Genomic DNA, 18,442 nt, shown 5'->3' on the forward strand with positions numbered 1-18,442 from the left:
GGGTTCAGTGACCGATGCCTGCAGAGCCCCTGCGGGGTTCACTGCAAGTGCTCAGGGTGCATCAGCTCGTGTTACTCCGCAGTGATCCCTGGGGCCATCCAGCCCGCTGGGAATGGGCGTCGCCTGCTCGGAATGGGCGTCGCTCGGGGCTGGGGCGCCCTCTGGTGGCTGCTTTCCCTACTCACACCTAGGCCCCTTGGAAGGCTTTCAGGCTCCTTTTGCCAGGCGGCCCCTCCCACTCCAGGAAAAGGGTGAGAGGGGGTGGGGGGGGGAGAAAATGTTTGCTTCCCTCACTCTTTGCTTTGCTTCCTTCCTGACCTTGGTGAGGGTGGGGTGACTAGGTCTGGGGACAGGCGGAGACTCTGGGAGGTGAGGGGCCTGGCTGGGTGACTCTCAGGGGGTGGTACCCGCCCCCTCCCATCTGCCCTTCCTCCTCCCAGAGCAGCGCTGCTCCTGGGACACCCAAGGCCACCTCCAGAGAGGGCACAGGACAACAGGAGGGCAGCGCAGCCACAGGGGCGCCCCAGGCTATTATGAGGTAATTTTATTTCTTTCCATTTCAGGTAAAAATAGTAAATACAAGATAATTTTAATAAAGGTAAAAATACATCATTTGGATCTTGTTCTCTGAACAGTGCTACCTACAGTACAATTTTTGATTTAGGATTTTTAAACTTTTTTTTTTTAAATAAACAAATAGAACTATTTTGCTATTAGGCTATCTGTGTTCTCATCTGGCACTTAAGAATAGATCACAGGTCACCTCCCGGTTCTCATGGGTGTGTGTGGGCGAGGGGGAGGGGATAAGGGGGGCTGCATGGGACGAGGTGGTTTGTCTTCTGGTTGCAGACAGCACTTTGGTCCATGTGCAGTGGGGACGGCACGGGTGTGCATCTGGGATGGCCTTTTCCTGCGCTGGCCTCAGGGACGTATGTCACTGTGACCGGACTGGAGGTGTCACACGTGTTAGGGAGCACTTCCCTCCGCCTGTGGTCGAATTTCTCACCCAACAGCCTAGATTCCCAGCAATTCTGGGTCCAGGCAGGCCACTGGGCTGCAGATGTCAGCAAGGCTGGTCAGGACGGAGCCAGAGGGTCCCCTCAGAGTCCTAGAGGAGTGGGCCCGGGACCCCTCCCCACCGGGGCTGGTGGCCAGGGCATCCCTCCTGGCCTTGGAATGCTGGTAGAGGTCACAGGTGGCGATGGCGCAGGCTCTAAATGTCTTTGCCCTTGTTCACCCGCAGGTGGTCTTTGTTTAAGTTCTTCCCAAATTTCTCACTGAGCTGTTGGATCAGGTCCGCCAGCTCGCCGGTAGCTTGAGATTTCTCTTCAAGAAGCTCATAGCGCAGGCTGGAAATATCTTGCTTGATTTCCTTCAGTTCACCTGCAAGGACAGATGAGAGCTGGGTGAGTATGAGCCTGCAGACGGGGCTCATCCCATAGGCACGTGCGGCGGGAATGTCAGGTTGCTGGCCCAGCCCAGCCCACCAGGGGTGGAGGCGAGGGGACGGGGGCTCTGTTTTGACCTAACCCCACCAAAGGGCACATCGGTCCCTTTAAGATCTTTCTCCCGTTCCCGGTCCCGCTCCCCACGCAAGGGTTTGAGGCCGACAGAGAAGTCGAGATCCGGGTGTGAAACGCCAGCACGCATGTCACAGCAGGACGGCTAGCATGTTGGTCTTGTAGATTACAGGCAGATTTCAGGCTCTGAACAACACCTTCATTCACTGGATTGTTTTTTCTCATGCTGCTCCCTGTTTGGTCCTGCCTTTGTTCTTCGCAGGGAGGAGAAACGCCTAAGCCTCTGAGGGCATCGGCTCAGCACAGTGGACCCGGCGGTGGAGCAGCCTCGCAGGAGCGGGGTTTGTCTGGATCACGGAAGCACGTGCCTCCCGGCGCCCGGCGCCAGATCTGCCTCCTCCTCCTCCCCTAGCAAGGGACCGCCAGGTGGGGACCTCTGCTTCTCTTATGAACCACATGGGCCTGGGCTGTGGGACTCCTATTAACTGCAGAGGGGAGTCGAGAGGGTCTCTCCTGATACGGTAGATCCTGGACTTAAGTGGAGGCCACGGCCTGAGCCACATCAGTCATATCTCTGCACCACGCATGCCTTACAGAAGATGCAGAGGCCTTCAGGGTACAGTTTGGCTCCGTTCTGACAAAGGCATACCTCCCCTCTTTTATTGTCATAGGGGCTTCGCTAGAATTCTGGCGGTGTGAAACCTGGGCCGCCCCACTTCTGTCATCAGTTTCATTATGTCAGTCACCTTACACGCTGCTGGGGGCTGGCTGCCATGGCATCGGGCAGGTGTATATGGGAGACCCAACAGGAGGGGGGTGGGTAATGGCTGTTGCTGCTCCTAGATGGGGTCAGCCCAGCGGTCATTTGGTCAGGCTGGGCCGATCTTCAGGCTGCTCAACCAGAAGGTCACTAAATGACTAGGCGCCTTCTGGAAGCCCCTGGGGCCCCTGCAGTGGACTTAATGCCTTCATTCTTGGAGGAGGCTGTTTCTGGGGAGCAAATATTTATCCTAGGTGTCTCATGAAGATTAATTACCTGGTATATGGTCGTTTGCTTTTCCCTTAAGAGTAATTGCTTAAAATAGACTGGAAAATAACCCAAACAATGAAAATAACCTAGTTGGAAAACTTCAGTGAGCATCAGAAGGACCTGGTGTTCTTATCACAGTGTAGACCCCGGGCCCTGTTGATTCATTTGATTTGGGTGGGCCGTGGGATCCGCATTCTTAGTAAGTGCTCTGGGGCAGGGTTCTTTGTGAAGCAAGATTCTGAGAGCCTGCAAGACAGGACAGGGCCAGGGCATTGAGGCTGTCGCAGAACCTGCAGGGTGTGTCGTCTGCCCGTGTCTGTCTGTGTGCCCACGGGATGGGGAATTCTGGGCCGTCCTGAGCTCAGGGACAGGATGCCAACTCACGGGAGGCAGCCGTGACTGCGGGGAGCAGAACAATGCGAGCAGGGCTCCGTGTCCTGTTGCTGGGACTCAGATGAAGGGGCTATATGCAGAGACGGGAGGGCGGCCTCTAGGGCCAGACAGCCAGCCAGGGAACAGAGACCCCAGTCCCACCATTGCATGGACCCGTGTTCTGCCAACACCCCACTGAGCGGGGAAGCCGAGCCTCCCCAGGAGCACAGCCCCGCCGCCCACAGGACGACTTCAGCCTGCTGAGGCCACGTCCAGCTCCCGCCTTCTGGGAAACGAATCCCATGGCTTACCTTCATTGACTTCGTCGTTTTCTCTGTCCACCTGGGCCTTCAGGACGTATCTTTTAATGAGCCGTTTCATGATTTTCTGAAATGTGGACACAAGAAAGGGGTTAAACGAGCCTGGCTGAGCACAGAGGCAGCCTGTGTGACTCCTTCCTCCCCCAGAGCGCCCGGCAGAGCTGGGGATCCTCCCCTGACCGTGGCCTCACTTTCGAGGGGTTCCCTGTGTGGACGAAAGATGTCGCCTGCTGTCTCAGCAAACAGGACGCTGCAGCCATCGAGCTGTCCCATGACAACCACCCCGGTGGCGAGTCCTGAGGAGATGCAGGGTGGAAGCGGGATGACCATCCTCAAGCCATCAGACACAGCAGCCTCCCCGGACAGGGGGCCCTGAGGAGAGTCGGATGAGCAAACGCAGGATACTGGTCCCAGGGAGCTGAGTGCTCGCCAACGGGATGCTTCCAGGGAGCCCAGAGTCTTGCACCTTCCCGTCCATAGAAAAAGTGCTCACTTCCTTGAGATGCCTGGTTTTCCTTAATTAACAGGAATCTTTCGATGCTCCGACTTGCTCCTGTGTATCCTGACTCCCCGCCTTGCCTCTGCAGAGCCTTCTCTCAGAGGTGCCTGAGATGCTGTGTCCTGGGCTCGAGTCCTCGGTTTTATCCACCAAATAAAACACAATTCTCATCTTTTAGGTTAAGCCTTTTTTTCTTCTTCTTTTTTTTTTTTTTTTCCTCCAGCGAACACCTGCCTCGTGGGGGAGGTTCCAGTCTCTCCGTTTAATGTCCCTCCAGGATTCGTGCCACCTGACCCTGGGACGTGAAAACAGGATACGCTCGGTGGCAGGAGGTCCAGCCACGGTGCTGCTGGAGGGGCCTGGGCCTAGCTCTGCCCTGGCCTTTGCGACCTTAGCCTGCCATGCCCTCCTCCCGGGGCCTGAGCTCTGAAAGGCTTTCTTGTATTTCAGCAACTGATGCAATGGGGGGTGGGGGAGTAAGGCAGCCTTGACAGGCCAGCCCAGGCCGAGCTGCCTCCCCTCCTGGGGAGCCGCTGTGCAGGAGAGGAGGTTCGCTTAGCACACAGTCAGAACCAGGCGTGGAGGAAAAGTCCACTGTACTTTGGAAAATTCCTACCAGAGGCAGAGGCAGAGGCAGAGACAGAGCGGCCAGGCCTCAGGAAGTTTTGCCGAGATAAGCGCATCCCTGAAATCTGGCACGGCCGGAGTCAGGCTGGAGGTTCCACTTATTATGCACGTACTGGATTCTTTAAGCAAAGGAGGCAGGAACAAACACTTCAGAGCCACCAAGAATAGAGCCAAGTGTAAGAAAGACTGCGGGAGGTGAACTTTGGATTTTGCCAGCGAGGCGTTCTGGGGTTACTGTGAAATCGCAGGATTTAAAAATACACTGGTGCCTGAGCCTTCTGAGTCCTGTAGCAGCTGAGCAGTACTGCCCAGAGAGGAGGGTCTCTGCTCCTTGTTGTCTCTGCTGGGGGCCCGCTCATCTGCTTACCCCGAGGCCCGAGGGGACAGAGGCCCGGGGTTGAGGGCCCCAAATTCTGTCCCTGGCACTGCTGTGCGAGGTCAAGCAGGTGGCTTCGTTCTCTGTGACTACACAGGCTCAGGAAATGCTTCTTGCAAGTAGAAGGAAAGCGAACCACTGCAACGCAGGAAGCTGGAGGACTGAACTCGTTATTATCACCAACTAGTGGTCCCCTAGGGGCCTTTCACGGTGATGACCCTGCCAAGGAGGCAACTCCAGCCCCATGGTTCCGAGATGGAATTGGCCTCCAGAAGGCTCTGCCCTGAACTCTGAGCCAGCTCATGGGGGCCAGTGCTGCTCCCCAGCCCCTGCGGGTGGTCTGTGTCTTGGTCTCATTTCAGGCTGATCAGTTAATTAGCAAGTTGCCTTCCTGCTTCCCTTCTCAGAGAGGCCTGCGACTTGTCCTGCTGGTGGTTACACGGCGCTGGGCTTCTCACTGACATTCTTCTAGTCAGTAAGGCCGGTGCCAAAGCTGTGAGAATCTGTGCCTTTCCCTGGGACTCAGGAAGGCCCTTTGCACTTGGAATTGGAGAAACAGAACCAAACAAAATGAACTTTTGTCCTGAACCAGTTCTCATGGGGGGAAAGAACCTGACAAACCAGATAGCCACGTATCTGACGTTCTTACTGAATAAGGAATTCAGAAGTTGGAGTTCCCACTGTGGCTCAGCAGTAATGAACCCGACCAGTAGCCATGAGAACGTGGGCTTGATCCCTGGCCTCGCTCAGTGGGTCAAGGATCCAGCGTTGCCAGCAGCTGCAGCTCCCATTCGACTCCTAGCCTGGGAACTTCCATATGTCGAAGGTGCAGCCCTAAAAAAAGACAAAACAAACAAACGAAAACCAGAGGTATTCTCCTGCACACTTTCAGGCAGACACAAGACAAGGGGATTGGTTAAAGTTTGTTGCTTTTCTTTTTTTTTTTTAAGGAAAAACCTCAAGAATTAGAGGTCCTTCCATAGAGCATTACAGAGACTCTATGATGTAAAATCAGAAGCTGGAGGATGAAAGGGCTTTTCCGAGAGGAGGGAGAATCCACTCACAGCTACGGCAGCCCGCGTAGTCCTCCTGGCTCCGGATGTGCTGTGTTTTAGCACAACACGATGCGACGGATCACTCTAAGAGATTTCATAGGATGTGCTCACTGTTAGTACAAATGGAGCAAGTACTTCCTGCCACCCAGGAGCTGTGTTAGCTTCCTTGACACAGCGACCTCGTGGAATCCCCCCCCGGGAGCCAGGTGAGATGGGGGCGCATGTTGCCATTTACAGACGAGGTCACTGAGGCTCGGCGCACAAGGTCACCTCTCCAAGGCCACACAGCTGGGAAGTGGCAGATCTGGGATTTCACCAAGATGGACACCAAAGTTGGGGCTTCATCCCAGCTTCATAAAAAGGTTACGTGCACGCTGGCTTACGAGGGGACATGCAGGAGACTGGCTCCCATTGGTCACAGGAGGCTTGGGCTGCTTCTGGATACCAACTCGTCCTTCAACAAAGCATGGGGTCTCTTGTGCAAGAGGACGCCTTAGCTCGATTTCAGAGGATGGGTCATGACCCCACAGAAGAGGGTCGCTGGTCTGTCATTGTCAGGAATGCCCGTGGCCCACTCTTGAACCCTGGCGTGCGTGATCTGAGCTGAGCTTTCTGCAGACCTGCAGCTCCAAGGGGAGAGCAGCAAAGGTTTGCTTTTCATGAAGCCTCTTAGCGCACACTAGGATTTTAGCGGTTTAATATGGAAGCAGAATCGCATGAGCTCAGCAGACGCACGGGGACCCTTTAACCCTCTTCCGTCGTGCCATTCGTGCCCGGGAGTGACCGCTACCTTACGGGAGAACAGTGTGACTGCCTGTCCGTTGCCTAGAGACCACGTACCCTCAGAAGGACCTTGTCTCCCCTCTGGCATTTCTTTGTTTGCCATCTTGGGATCTGTAGGAGCCAGATCCCGGTCTTGCCCCCAGAAGGCCTGGAATGGTTAGAAAATGCCCAGAATTCTCTTGACCATAAATGCTACATAGGCTCTCTGCTTCCAGAAAGGGCGGACGTTAAAAGCCTCCCTTCCTTCACTCGGTGGGGGGAAAAGCACGTTCCTTTGTGACGAGTGTGAGATCCCTCCTGGCTTAACCTTCCCTAGAGTTTTCACTCCATGGAGATAATCAACTTCACCCCAGTTAACATGGCCCTGGCGGTGCCACCTTGGCCACTTTGCCCTGAGGCATTTAGCAAGTACCGCAGATGAGTGTGTTTCACGATACTCCTCAGGCCAGAGAACTGATGCTGAGGTGTCTGGTGGGTGGGAATGGTTGTGGCCCTGAGACCCACTGCCAGGGAGGAAGGCACACGGTCCCCTCCCAGGCCCCGGGAGCCAGGTGGCCTCTGGCTGCGGCCGGTGCCGGGGGAAGGGAAGGGGACTCTGTGCAGCCAGGGCAGCTGAGGACATAGACAAGGCAGGGAGCACACAGGCTGAAGATGGCAAACCAAGAGGCCTGCAGAGGGAAGGCATATTGCCACCCAGGAAGGGGAGACTGAGGAGCACCTGGAGGAGAGGGGACAGGATGGACGGCAGGACGGGTCATTGGCTCAGGGGGGCTTTATCAGGCCCCAGAACAGGAGAAATCAGCATTGGCAAGCTGTCTATCCCACTGGCTTTGATCTCGACCGGGAAGGTCGTCTAGAAGGAATCAAAGAGGACTCCCCAGTGGCTCTGGGGAAAGGAAGGGACTGCATCATAAAGCTTGGAACTGGGTGTTCCTGGTTGGCTCAGTGGGTTACCAACCCGACTAGTCTCCGTGAAGATGTGGGTTCGATCCCTGGCCTTGCTCAGTGGGTTAAGGACCCAGCGTTGCCGTGAGCTGCGGTGTAGGTCGTAGACATACCTTGGATGCCACATTGCTGTGGCTGTGGTGTATGCTGGCAGCTGCAGCTCCAATTCAGCTCCTGGCCTGGGAACCTCCATATGCCATGAGTGTGGCCCTAAAAAGCAAAAACAAACAAACAAAAAAAACAACAAAAAACCAAAAAACCAAAACGCTGGGGCTTCTTTCAGTGATGGACTGGGCCTGGATTCTGTGGTTCATTTGGGATGCAGCTTGTTTGCTTTGCTCATGAAGGAAATGTCTCCTCAGTGAGTACACAAGGCCTGCACACACCCCAGCAAGTGGGCATGCTGGATCTTGGAACAGGTCAAGGCAGCTTGGATGGGAAGCACGCTTTGGCCATTTTGCCGGTATCATGGTTTTGTTCTGTTGTTTGGTCTCATGTCCAGATTGGGGAAACAATTTTATAAAAGCTAGGAACCAGTTCAGGGCAAAATAACAATTCAGATGCCTGGAAGCCTAAGAGAAGCATGGAAAGCCTCTGAAGCCTGGCAGAAGTGCCTGCCTTTACAATAGAGTCAAAAAGTTGAAGGAATAATAAGCTTTGGATAAACCCAGGATGCATCCAGTTGGAACAGTCCAGCAGATCTAATGGGGACACAAAGTTAAACAAGCTTAACCATTGCATGTGTGCAGCGAGGCTTTTGTCTTACTGCGATCACTCCAGAGTGTCTCGGAACCTCCCGGGTGAGAGGCTGAAGGAGTTTGTGCTCTGGGAGATGGAGGCTCTGGATGTAGCCCGGACATACAGGGAATGAGCCAGGCTCCTCCCAGCCTCGGCACATTTGGAAGTTGCTTTGGGAGGAACGCAAGGTATGGAGGAAGGTGACCCGTGGGCCTGAGAAAAGGGATGCGCTATTTTTAGATCCCTGCCTAAATCCTTCCTTCTGCACTGGCTGCTGCCCCAGGATTGCAAAAGCGCCTTTGTTCCTTGCGTCCTGCCCCCAGGCTCAGCTAGATCTCTTCTTGTGGTTGTCAGACACGGGCGGGGTAGCTTCCAGGAAGGCTCTGGGGCGATACTGTGAAGAGGAATGAGGGACCATTCCCCGGGCAGGAGGGGTGCCCTTCTGAGTCAGATCTCAGGTCCACCAGCCCTGTGATCACAGAGCCTGTGTCCCCTCTGCTGGTCGATGAGGTTACACGCCCTGCCTCTCTCGCAGGCATCTGTGAGAAGGTCCCTGCCCTGGAGTCTTGTCTGCTCCCGGCTGTCCATCCATGTCAGCGCCAGGTTCACTCCTGTGTGAACAGACGACGGCTCAGAAGATGCCCAGATTTGCCTTCACAGGGCTGAGCAAAGGGTGAAGGTGCAAACGCTAGATGCTCTTTGCTTTGTCCTCTGTGGGCTCAGCTCTCTCCCTCCGACACCCACTGGCCCAGTTTTTCTATCTTCTTTTTGGTGACAGTGATTTGAATCGGTCGCCCCCCGGCTTTTCTTGAAGTCACAAAATACGGGTGTGGGGGGGGGAGGGTGGCCTGCTTTCCCAGACCATCAGTCCCCTGAGGCTGCAAACCAGCTAATCTGGGCAAAATCGCAGCAGGAAGCTCTTCGGAGACTGGAGGCTGCAGGGGCTCAGCGACGATGGAAGGCAGACGTGGGATCCGCCGGAGACTGCTCTGCAACACGGACTCATTCATAGGGGATTCATCCTGGATGGAGGACCGGAACCCCACCATCTGTCCTCCTTGATCTCAGCCCCTGATCCTGCTCCACACCCAAGAGAGATGGAACCCTCATCCATTTGGGGTTTCTACCTTTTCCATGGCACAGATGGTCTACATTTCTCTCCAAAAAGCCTCAGAATGAAAATCCTTCCCCTGACCAAAGGATTTGTCCTATAAAATACCTACAGGCAGATCAAGCCGGTCAGGTCCAGTTTTGTGCACAATTAGATACAAGATTTGCCCTTTGCCAGTTTTCAGCCCGTGTCATCTGATAAAACTAAAAGGACTGCGGAGGAGGCACCATCCCTTAATTGTGCACTTAACTCCTCCTCGTGCACAGGCAGCTTCTGAAATACGGATGGAGATTCAATTAGAGAGCTGTGTCTGGAAGATGCTAAGTCGCAATGGCTCCCTCGGGGTTGGTGGCACCAGGACATATCGCCTCGGCCCGAAGGCACCCTCAGGACAGTTTCAGATGTACATCCAGTGGGAAATGGCCAGCATGGATAAGACTGCGGGTCGTTGGGAAGGGACAAGCAGGAATGGAGTGGCCTGCACTCTTCTCATCAATAACCTGTAGTAACCATTTATCGCTGGCTCACTGGCTGATTCAAACTGGTACAGAGATGTTGCATTAATCTCCTAAAGCCAAGTGAGAACTGCAAGCATAAAAGGTCTCCTCATTTTTATGACAGACTTTGCAGGCTGGCAGTCTGAGGTCGGGCACTCACTGCAGACACCGATATCCACCTGGTTGCTTAAGCCGTCCCTGGGGCCACGATGGGTGCCTGCCTCTCCCTACCCCACGGCCACGGTTCGCATCATATCCCTGTAGCTATGCATCCAGAACGCATACTGAGTCAGTCGGCTTTTCCCCATCACCCTTCTCACACCCCAATCCAAGTCACCATCCCCGGCATCCGGATGACTGTCACATCCTCCTCACTGGTCCCCCTGCTTCCACTCTTGTTGCCACGGGTCTCCTCTCATTAGGGCAGTTAGGTCTTCTTAAAGCAGCAATAAAAATGGATCATTGTCTCCCTCCTCTGAGGTACACCCCCCCCCCCCGCCCGCCGCCACCTTCCTAGATAACTCAGCATCAAATCCCCATCCAGACCTGGCTGGTCCCCTGATTTCAACTCTGACCTCATCGCCCTTCCCTCTGTGTGCTCCCTGAGCCCCAACTGCCCTGAATGTGCCAGGCTTCTCCCCGCTGGCTTTGGCTGATGCCCTGTGGCTGCCTGCTGCTCACCGATGAGGTCTTAGCCAACTCCCCTCTCCTTGATCCTCAAAACCAAATCTAAACAGGGGCTCCCTATTTTTTTCTCCATTTTTGCACCGTACTGTTTTCTTTTTGGCACTCTTATCCATCTGAAGGTGTGTATTTATTTGTGTGTTACACTCATCAATCTGAAGTTACATATTTATTTCTGTCCTTTGTGTCTCGTCCTCTAGGACTGGAAGCGCCTCTATGATAGGAAGTGTGTCTGTATCCCTAGGGAGTGCACCTGCCTGGCATAAAGTAGGCACCCCATAGATATTTGTTGCATGACAAGGCATGAAGCTGTCTTCTGGGGGGATGACACAGCCATGTAACTAAATCTGTGTCTTAACAGAGTCTATTTCTGCCTGTTCCGAGGAAGGGGTGGTTACCTGGTATCTGGTGGGCTTGCTGAAAGTGTTATTTGCTGTCAGGTTTTCAGAATTCCTCATGCCCGCCTGGTAACGAGTCTTCTGGGGAAAAAAAAAAAACACACATAATGTAGGATACGTATAATACATGCTACATACATGCATAGGAGGACCTTGAATAGCACCCACATACGGGGCTGTCTTTAAAATCCATAGGAGGCCACTATCCCCATTCCTGCTTGGTTTCCTGGGACATCTTCCCGGGGACTCTTGTTCTGTCGGATGTCCGTGGGTTGTGCAGTTATTGTTTGGTCACCTTTGTTTGGAAAGCGCTGAGTTAAAGTGACATGGGTATCTTTCCTCCACAGCTCCCCAGAGATTTTAATAGGCTAATAATTGAGACTCTCCAGGAGGAGGAGATAATGGGCAGGGAAGCTTTCTCCCCAGACCTCATACTCTGGATCCTCTCTGGGATGAGATGTTCTGTTTCCGAACCCATGGGGGAGTCCCTCGGCCAGGCAGCTTGCTGCGCCCCAGCCGTGCATCCTTCTACGAAATTGCAGGAGGAGGGGACTGCAGCTTTGCTCAAGAGCTGATTCTGAAATGCACGGTGGGTGGGGGTCTCAGGCTTCCCCTGTATCGGGGCACCCTCTGAATCCAGCACACATAGCACCCCCCACTCCCACCTCCCGCCCCCGCCCCTGCCTGCTGCCTCTCCAGCCCCATAAACGCCATGCCACCTACCCTGAATTTGGAATTCAGCATGCCCATTTCAAGGTCATTTTCACAGCTTTTGGCCTTAGATTTGCAGAGTTTTATGAGGCACATCTTGATTCTCATTATGAGATAATAAAAGGATTTAGGACTTGGCACTAGGTTAAAAGGCGCAGGTAGAGTTCTTCCTTCATCAAAATAAGACAGCCAGAGCTTGGCTCGGGCGAACTTCCACTCCACATCTGCGTCCTCCTGTGGGACAAGCGCAACAAGACCACATTGTCAGAGGCAGGGCTGCCCGACACAGAGAGGAACCACGGAAGTCAGTTTGAATTTTCCAGGAGCCACATTACAAGAAGTAAAAATGAGACAAGCGCAATTAATTTCAGTGCTGCACTTTGTTTAACCCAGTGATCCAAATTGTTGACCTTTCAGCATGTAATCATTATAAAAATTACTAACGAGAACAGATCAGTTACATTTTTTTTGGCACCCGGAGTCTTTGACAGTGGCCTGTATTCTCCTCCTCAGTTTGGACTGGCCACAGTTCCGGGGCTCACTAGACACATGGTTCGTGGCTACCATATCAGGCCACGCTCCCCCACGCCCATATTTCCTACTAGAAAGTGGATCTCTCATTGCTCCGAGTGCTGCCTGCTGAATGCTGCTAAGAAGTCTAGGGTGCCTAGTTCGAGGGGAGTTAACCTGACAGTAGGTGGCCGGAGGGAGTCTGCCCCTGACTTCCTGCTGGTGGTAGATTTCAAGCCCACTGCTGATCTGGCGTCAATCCCAGAATGCTGAGCGGGTCCCCCGAGAGGTAGCAGGTGCGTGTTTTCGCTAGGCAGGCTCCTTGGGCCCCTGTCCTCGGAGGGCAGTGTGAGGCCAGGAAGGAGGTGTGAGGTTTGGAATCAGCTGGACCCTCACTCGCTGTGTGATGTTACGGAGCTGTCTTGGGCTGGCTTCTCTGCACTCGGAGAGGGCACGGCCTCCCTCCCATAAACTCAGCCCTGAGTCTGGCACTGAGTGTGGGTTTGTGAATAGCGGGGTTCTGTCCCCACAGGTACTAGCTCCATTCTAAGGGGCTGTGAGCCCAGTAGGGCCCCCCGCCTCCGCCAGGCTGCCGGGATGCGCCAGGAGAGTGTACGGTCATCAGCAGCAGGCTTGCTTTCAATTCCCGCCTCTGTGCCTTAGGTGCTGGTGACCATGGATGGAGACTCAGCTGCTTGGGCCTTGCTTTCCTCATCCGTGAAATGAGGATAGTAATCCCTACCTCGAGGCTCTTGGGAGAATTAAAGTGAATGCATGAAAAACACTGTAAGATACTTAGTAAACCCTCAGTAAATATTATTTGTATCCTAAGCTTAATGCAGTGCCTGGAGTTCAGCCTTCAGTTCCTCAGCAAACCTGCTACTGTGTGACCTACAGCGCACCTACTGTGTGCCTGGCCCGTGTTAGTTGGGCCCTGGGGGTGGCAGTCATGCCCTCTTGGAACACACAGCCTGGCCAATGACACGAGTGTGTTAACTCATCAGAGTTAGGGACCCAGGGCTGGGTGCTGGGTGCTGGGGGTCCTGGCCCCTGGGGGAAGGAAGAGTAAGATGGGGAGAGGGTGAGGATGCTGGCAGGAGGGCTTATGTGCCCTGGGTGCTGGGTGCTGCGGGTCCTGATCCCTGGGGCTCAGAGAAGGCTGTCCCTAGGGTGGGTGTTTGAGCTCAGAGCCAAGGGGAGTGGCTCTCCATCAGGTCAGGTGTGGGTGGGTAGGGGTGACAGCAGCCTTGGTGGAGAAACAGTAAGAAGTGTAAACAGCGCTTGGCAGAAAGGCGGCAGGAGGAGCAGGAGAGAAGGAGCTTGAGAGCTGGAAAGTGAGACGCAGGGAGGATCGTTTGTGTTTTTTCATTTTAAGATCAGGATGGTGACAGGAAGGATGAGAAAGGGAGAGGGTGAGGATGCTGGCGGGAGGGCTCATGTGCCCTGGCTGCTCCTCAGGAGGGGAGAGGGCAGGACCCAGGGGTCTGGGGGGTGCTGTCTGCCTGCAGGAGGGCAGTGGGGGTGGGGACTGCAGGTATGGAGTCTGCATATGGGGAACTAGGTGCTCAAGATCCAGGGACTCAGTCAGCCTTCTCCTGTAAGGATTTACCTATCTGTCCTTCATCAACCTTCACTGTGACCTTGAACACCAGGCAGGCAGCAGTGCTCTTGGTCCGTGTACACACATTGCAGCGCCAGTGAGATGGGGGGGGGAGGGGGAGGGAGGGGAGGGTGGGTGGGTGGAGGTGGCCAAGGGCTGAGCTGCAGTCTGCTCTCTTTGTTCCCTGGTATCACGCTGTGGTGGGATAACTTGACATCACTTTACAAGCCGTGGGCTTGCTCACTCCCATCTCAAACCAAGGGACATCGCGCATAATAGTCACGTGACATCTCATGTCCCATTCATTTGGACCAAGGCACGATGAGCTCTTTGAATGGGGCAGAACACCTGTAGCCGGTGCACCGGAGACCTGCTTATTCCCAGCACCATCTGGTTGTGCTTACATGTGGGGAAGCTGAGTCCCAGAAGGCAGGAAAGGCTAGATAGCCACAGCTCATGATCCACAGAGGTGACCAAGCACATAAAACACTTAAAATATATAGAAGTATGTGTTTTGTTGACACAGTGCGTGTTTTCCTGCAGGTGGTGGGGGTGGCCAGGAGGAGGGGCTGGGGGCTGAGACGGAGGCTTACCCTGTCCTGGCTCTTGTTGCTTTCCCTCGCTCAGTCTGCACTCTTGCAGCGCAGGGCTGCGTAAACCACAGTGTTTAGCCCTCGCTGCTTTGGCACATGCTGTTCCTAGCTGTCTAGAATACTCTTTTTTGGAGGGGTGTTGGGGATCAAACGCTCCCCCTTAAAATTCATAGGTTGAAGCCCTAACCACTGTATCTTAGAATGTGATTATATTTGGAGACTGGACCTTTACTAAGGTAATTAAGGTGAAATGAGGCCACAAGGGTGGGGCCCTAATTCCAGAGGACTGGCGTTTTCATAAGGACAGGAGGCGCGACAGACGCCCCGTGCGGACACAGCAAGAAGCCATCCCTGCCAGCATCTTGCTTGGCCATCGCGCCTCCGGAACTGGGAGGAAATAACTTTCTGTTGTTAAAGCCACCCGGGCTGTGATATTTCGTTGTGGAAGTCCTAGCAAACGAATACATGGAAGCCTTAAGTTTTTTCTAGACGCAAACAATTGTTTCTTTTAAAAGACTGAAGCAGACGGGAAAGTCCGCTTTCAAATCTCCTTTCCGATTCAGGGTCTCTCCCTTCCCCAGAGGACATATGCCTTTTCTACCTTTGCTTTGCATGTGCACCTGTGTGTTGTTATGTACATGAGATCTGCCTATGGATTTTTAAAAAATATCCGTTTGCATTTTTTCCACTTAACAAAATCATAGAGGTTTCTATATCAGCACAAAAAGGTCTTTCTCATTGTCGATAAACAGTACACTAAAGTCTAGGCTGTATCCGTTTATTTAAATGTATTTATTCCTATGACGATGGGCTCTTTTCAAGTTTTTCGTGTAATGAACATCTATGGAAAAATCGTATTTCTGCCCCCAACTGTTGAGTCAAAGGATCAGGGCATTTTATTTCAATTTTGGGTTTATTTAGCTTTGAATAGGTAAAACACGGATGTGATTTTTAGTGTCAAAGGGTATAAAGAGAAAGCCTTTCGATCTGCCATGTCCCCCAACGGCCACCTCTCAACAGGCACCTTTGCTCTGCTTTTCTTGGATACCCTTTCGGGTGTTTTTCTCTTTGAAGTGATTAGACAATCAAAAGCGAATGTGTTTCTTTTCTTCCTCTCTCTAAAGAGAGTACAATATATACATTGTTCTGCAACTTGATTTTTTTTTCTCTCTACTTAACATTATAATTGGAGGTCTTTCCACATCGGAATAGAAAGAACATGCTCATCCTTGTAAAAAGCTGCACAGCAGCCTATTGTTCAGATGCCTCATAATCTATTTCACTGGATTCCTATTAGCGCTCATTTAGTTTGTTTTTCATTTTCTCGCTGTTCCAAACGAGGCTGCAATCAATAGCTCATGGTTCGTGCATTTTGGATTTTGATAAATTGCCTCCTCATACATTCTCTTGGCTCCCTTGTCTGTCTAGCAAAATTGACTCAGTCTTTGAATGGCCTTCAAGTATCACCTCTGCAGGTTACTCTCTCTGCTTTGCGCCTCCTACACCTGCTGGGACTTCTCTGGCTGTGCTGTTGCTCTGGAATTTGTTGACTGGTGTGCCTGTGATTCTTACTGGGCCGAGTTAGAGTCTGTTCAAGGGCAGAGGTCGTGTCTTGGTCACCTCTATATCCCCAGCGCCTGGCATACAGTAGGTACTTAATAAGTAACATGTGAGAGGCAGACGTGACTGTGGGCTGAAAGATAACAGTCACTCTAATTCACCGTGGCTCACCTGCATGCTGTCAAAGGGAAGGAGTCGTGACCCTGATTCTTTCTGCCCCTGCCCTGTTGGGCCCCTGTATGCGTGGTGCCAGCCGTGCCTGGTGCCAGCCGTGCCTGGAAGTGCTTTTTGGAGCAATCCAGGAAGAATGCCTCTTGTTGACGGTTCTGGCTTCGCATCTCATAGCACGCAGTCACTACTGTGATGGCTGAAAACAGTGATGTAGATTAAACCAAGGGGCAGAGAGTGGGTTTCAGTGAACTGGTCTTACCTCAATTTCCTGATATGAATTGTTGATCATGGCTATTAGCATATTGAGCAGCACAACCACCATGGTGACGTTGTAAACGCCGTAGAGAACGTAGCCGATGTTCTCGATGAATTTGTGGTCATATTTCAGCACCACCGAGATCACTTCAGACAAGCCAAAGATGGACCAGAATAAGGTTTTGAAGCTTTCTTCAACCCTGCGAGGAAACAGACAGTTGACTCAGGTGGTTTGCACCTGCCGACGCTTCTCGCAGGAAGGTTGCCACCACGCAGGTGGCAGTGGTTACCCTGGAGGGGCCGGGGCTGGTTGCTGGGGCCCGTATTCTGAAATAATGAGACACTCAGCTTTCTGAGAAGGCTTTGAAGGAGCATGGTAAAAGTAGGCTCTTTCTTTTCCATTTAGTTCTTTTATTAGGACTCTAGGCTGCCATATCATTTTTATCTTGTAATTAATTAAACATTTAAAATTAAATATCAGGGCAAATGTTTGTCCTTGTAGGTTATTAGCCTCAGAAAGCACTCTCTTCCTTCCATAGTCTCTTTATCTCTCTTTTAGGGCCACACCTGCGGCATATGGAAGTTTCCAGCTGGGGTCAAATTGGAGCTGCAGCTGCCGGGCTACACCACAGCCGCAGGCAACACCAGATCTGAGCCACATCTGTGACCTCCTCCACAGCTTGAGGCAACACTGGATCCTTAACTCACTGACAAGGCCAGGGATCGAAGCCATATCCTCACGTAGACTATGCTGAATGGGTCCTTAACCCGCTGAGCCACAACAGGAACTCCCAATAGTCTCTTGAGTGTCTCTTTGCAGACTATCCAGCCCCATGAGAAGGGGAAGAGGGTTACTGTTCCCTCACGGAGCCAGCATCGCTGGGTACTGACACAGGGCAGTTCACTTGTCTCATGCCCACTTCTGCAGTGGGCTGGCTTATCACCTCCATCTGACAGATGGAAGTACTGAGGCTCAGAGCCTTCCGTGCCTTTCCCAGGAGTGCTCACCTGGCAAGGGGATGCACATTCAGGCGTGTCTGAGGTTTCTAAAAGCAGGTACTTCCAACCACTGTGATCTACCCTCACCCTGGTTCTGGGTGGTGAGGCCAGGTCCTCTCAACTGGGGATGATGTATCAGGAAGGAGAGGGATGAGTCTGGTGTTTCCATGTTGATCATATTCCCCAGGTGATTGCCCCAACCTCACCCCGCAGCTCCTTCAGGGTAGACACCGCACGTACTCTGAGGGCAGCCCGGGGAAGAGCCGGCTTTCAGGACACTGCTCCCTGACACTTTCGAGAATGGTAAGTCACGCTGGTTTTAAGAGTAAGGTCCAGGGAGTTCCTGCTTTGGTGCCATGGGTTAATGATCTGGCTTATCTCTTTGGCAGCATCATTGGGTGGGGCAGTGGGTTAGGGATCTGGCATTAGGCATGGGTTGCAGCTGCAGCTCACACTGGATTTCCACATGCTGTGGGTGTGGCCAAAAAAAAAGAAAAAAGAGTAAGGTCCAAGCACATTTCATAGTCTATACTTGGGGGGGTCTGCTCCTATATCAGGTTTGTGACACAGAATCCAATTAGAAAGCTGGATTTTGGTTGGCTGGTTTAGATTATGCCCGTGTATGTGATAACATCTGAGTGGGTAAGGGCAGGTCTCTTCGTTTGCATCCAGATTTGGGGAACTATTATGAGAAAGCCCTTTGTTTTTTCTCTTTAACATTTCAGATTTTTAGCACTCACCCACAAATGGCCAGGATTAGCTAGATCTCAGAAAAAAAAAAATCAGTGTTTTTTAAAGATTGGTATTTATCTGACAAGATGCACAAAAATACTAGTACTCGTTACTTTGGCTAAAAAATCCAACACTGACTTGCATGAATTTTCAGGTCTCTTATGTGTGAGTGTGTGTGTGTGTGAATGTGTGTGTGCCTAGCCAGCTGTTTGCTCATTCCCTGTGTACCCCAGAGTCTGAAAACTGCACACTGAACTGAGTTTTTGCTGCCATTATTATTATTATTATTATTATTTTTTAAATCTGGGGGTTTGGAATGTTTAATTTATGTTAGTTTTCATAAGAAGGAATTTATT

The 18,442-nt window shown here is 52.4% G+C and overlaps 1 protein-coding gene and 1 long non-coding RNA gene across 2 annotated transcripts in view; one reads left to right on the plus strand and one right to left on the minus strand.

Moving 5' to 3' along the window:
• LOC110259492 lies at positions 411 to 3,225 on the plus strand. The gene is made up of 3 exons (XR_002341923.1): positions 411 to 538; positions 1,244 to 1,406; positions 1,783 to 3,225. It is a non-coding gene; the product is annotated as an uncharacterized LOC110259492 (long non-coding RNA).
• Positions 1,214 to 18,442, minus strand: part of TRPC7 (transient receptor potential cation channel subfamily C member 7) — a gene marked incomplete at its 5' end in the record, with an annotated part of 128,309 nt that continues 111,080 nt past the window's right edge. The window contains 5 exon segments of the mRNA NM_001145753.1: positions 1,214 to 1,383; positions 3,234 to 3,309; positions 10,956 to 11,033; positions 11,679 to 11,900; positions 16,360 to 16,555. Of these exon segments, the coding sequence (NP_001139225.1) occupies positions 1,214 to 1,383; positions 3,234 to 3,309; positions 10,956 to 11,033; positions 11,679 to 11,900; positions 16,360 to 16,555 (742 nt within the window).

The sequence above is a fragment of the Sus scrofa genome, chromosome 2 (assembly GCF_000003025.6).
Source record: "Sus scrofa isolate TJ Tabasco breed Duroc chromosome 2, Sscrofa11.1, whole genome shotgun sequence".
In the NCBI taxonomy this organism is placed as follows: domain Eukaryota; kingdom Metazoa; phylum Chordata; class Mammalia; order Artiodactyla; family Suidae; genus Sus; species Sus scrofa.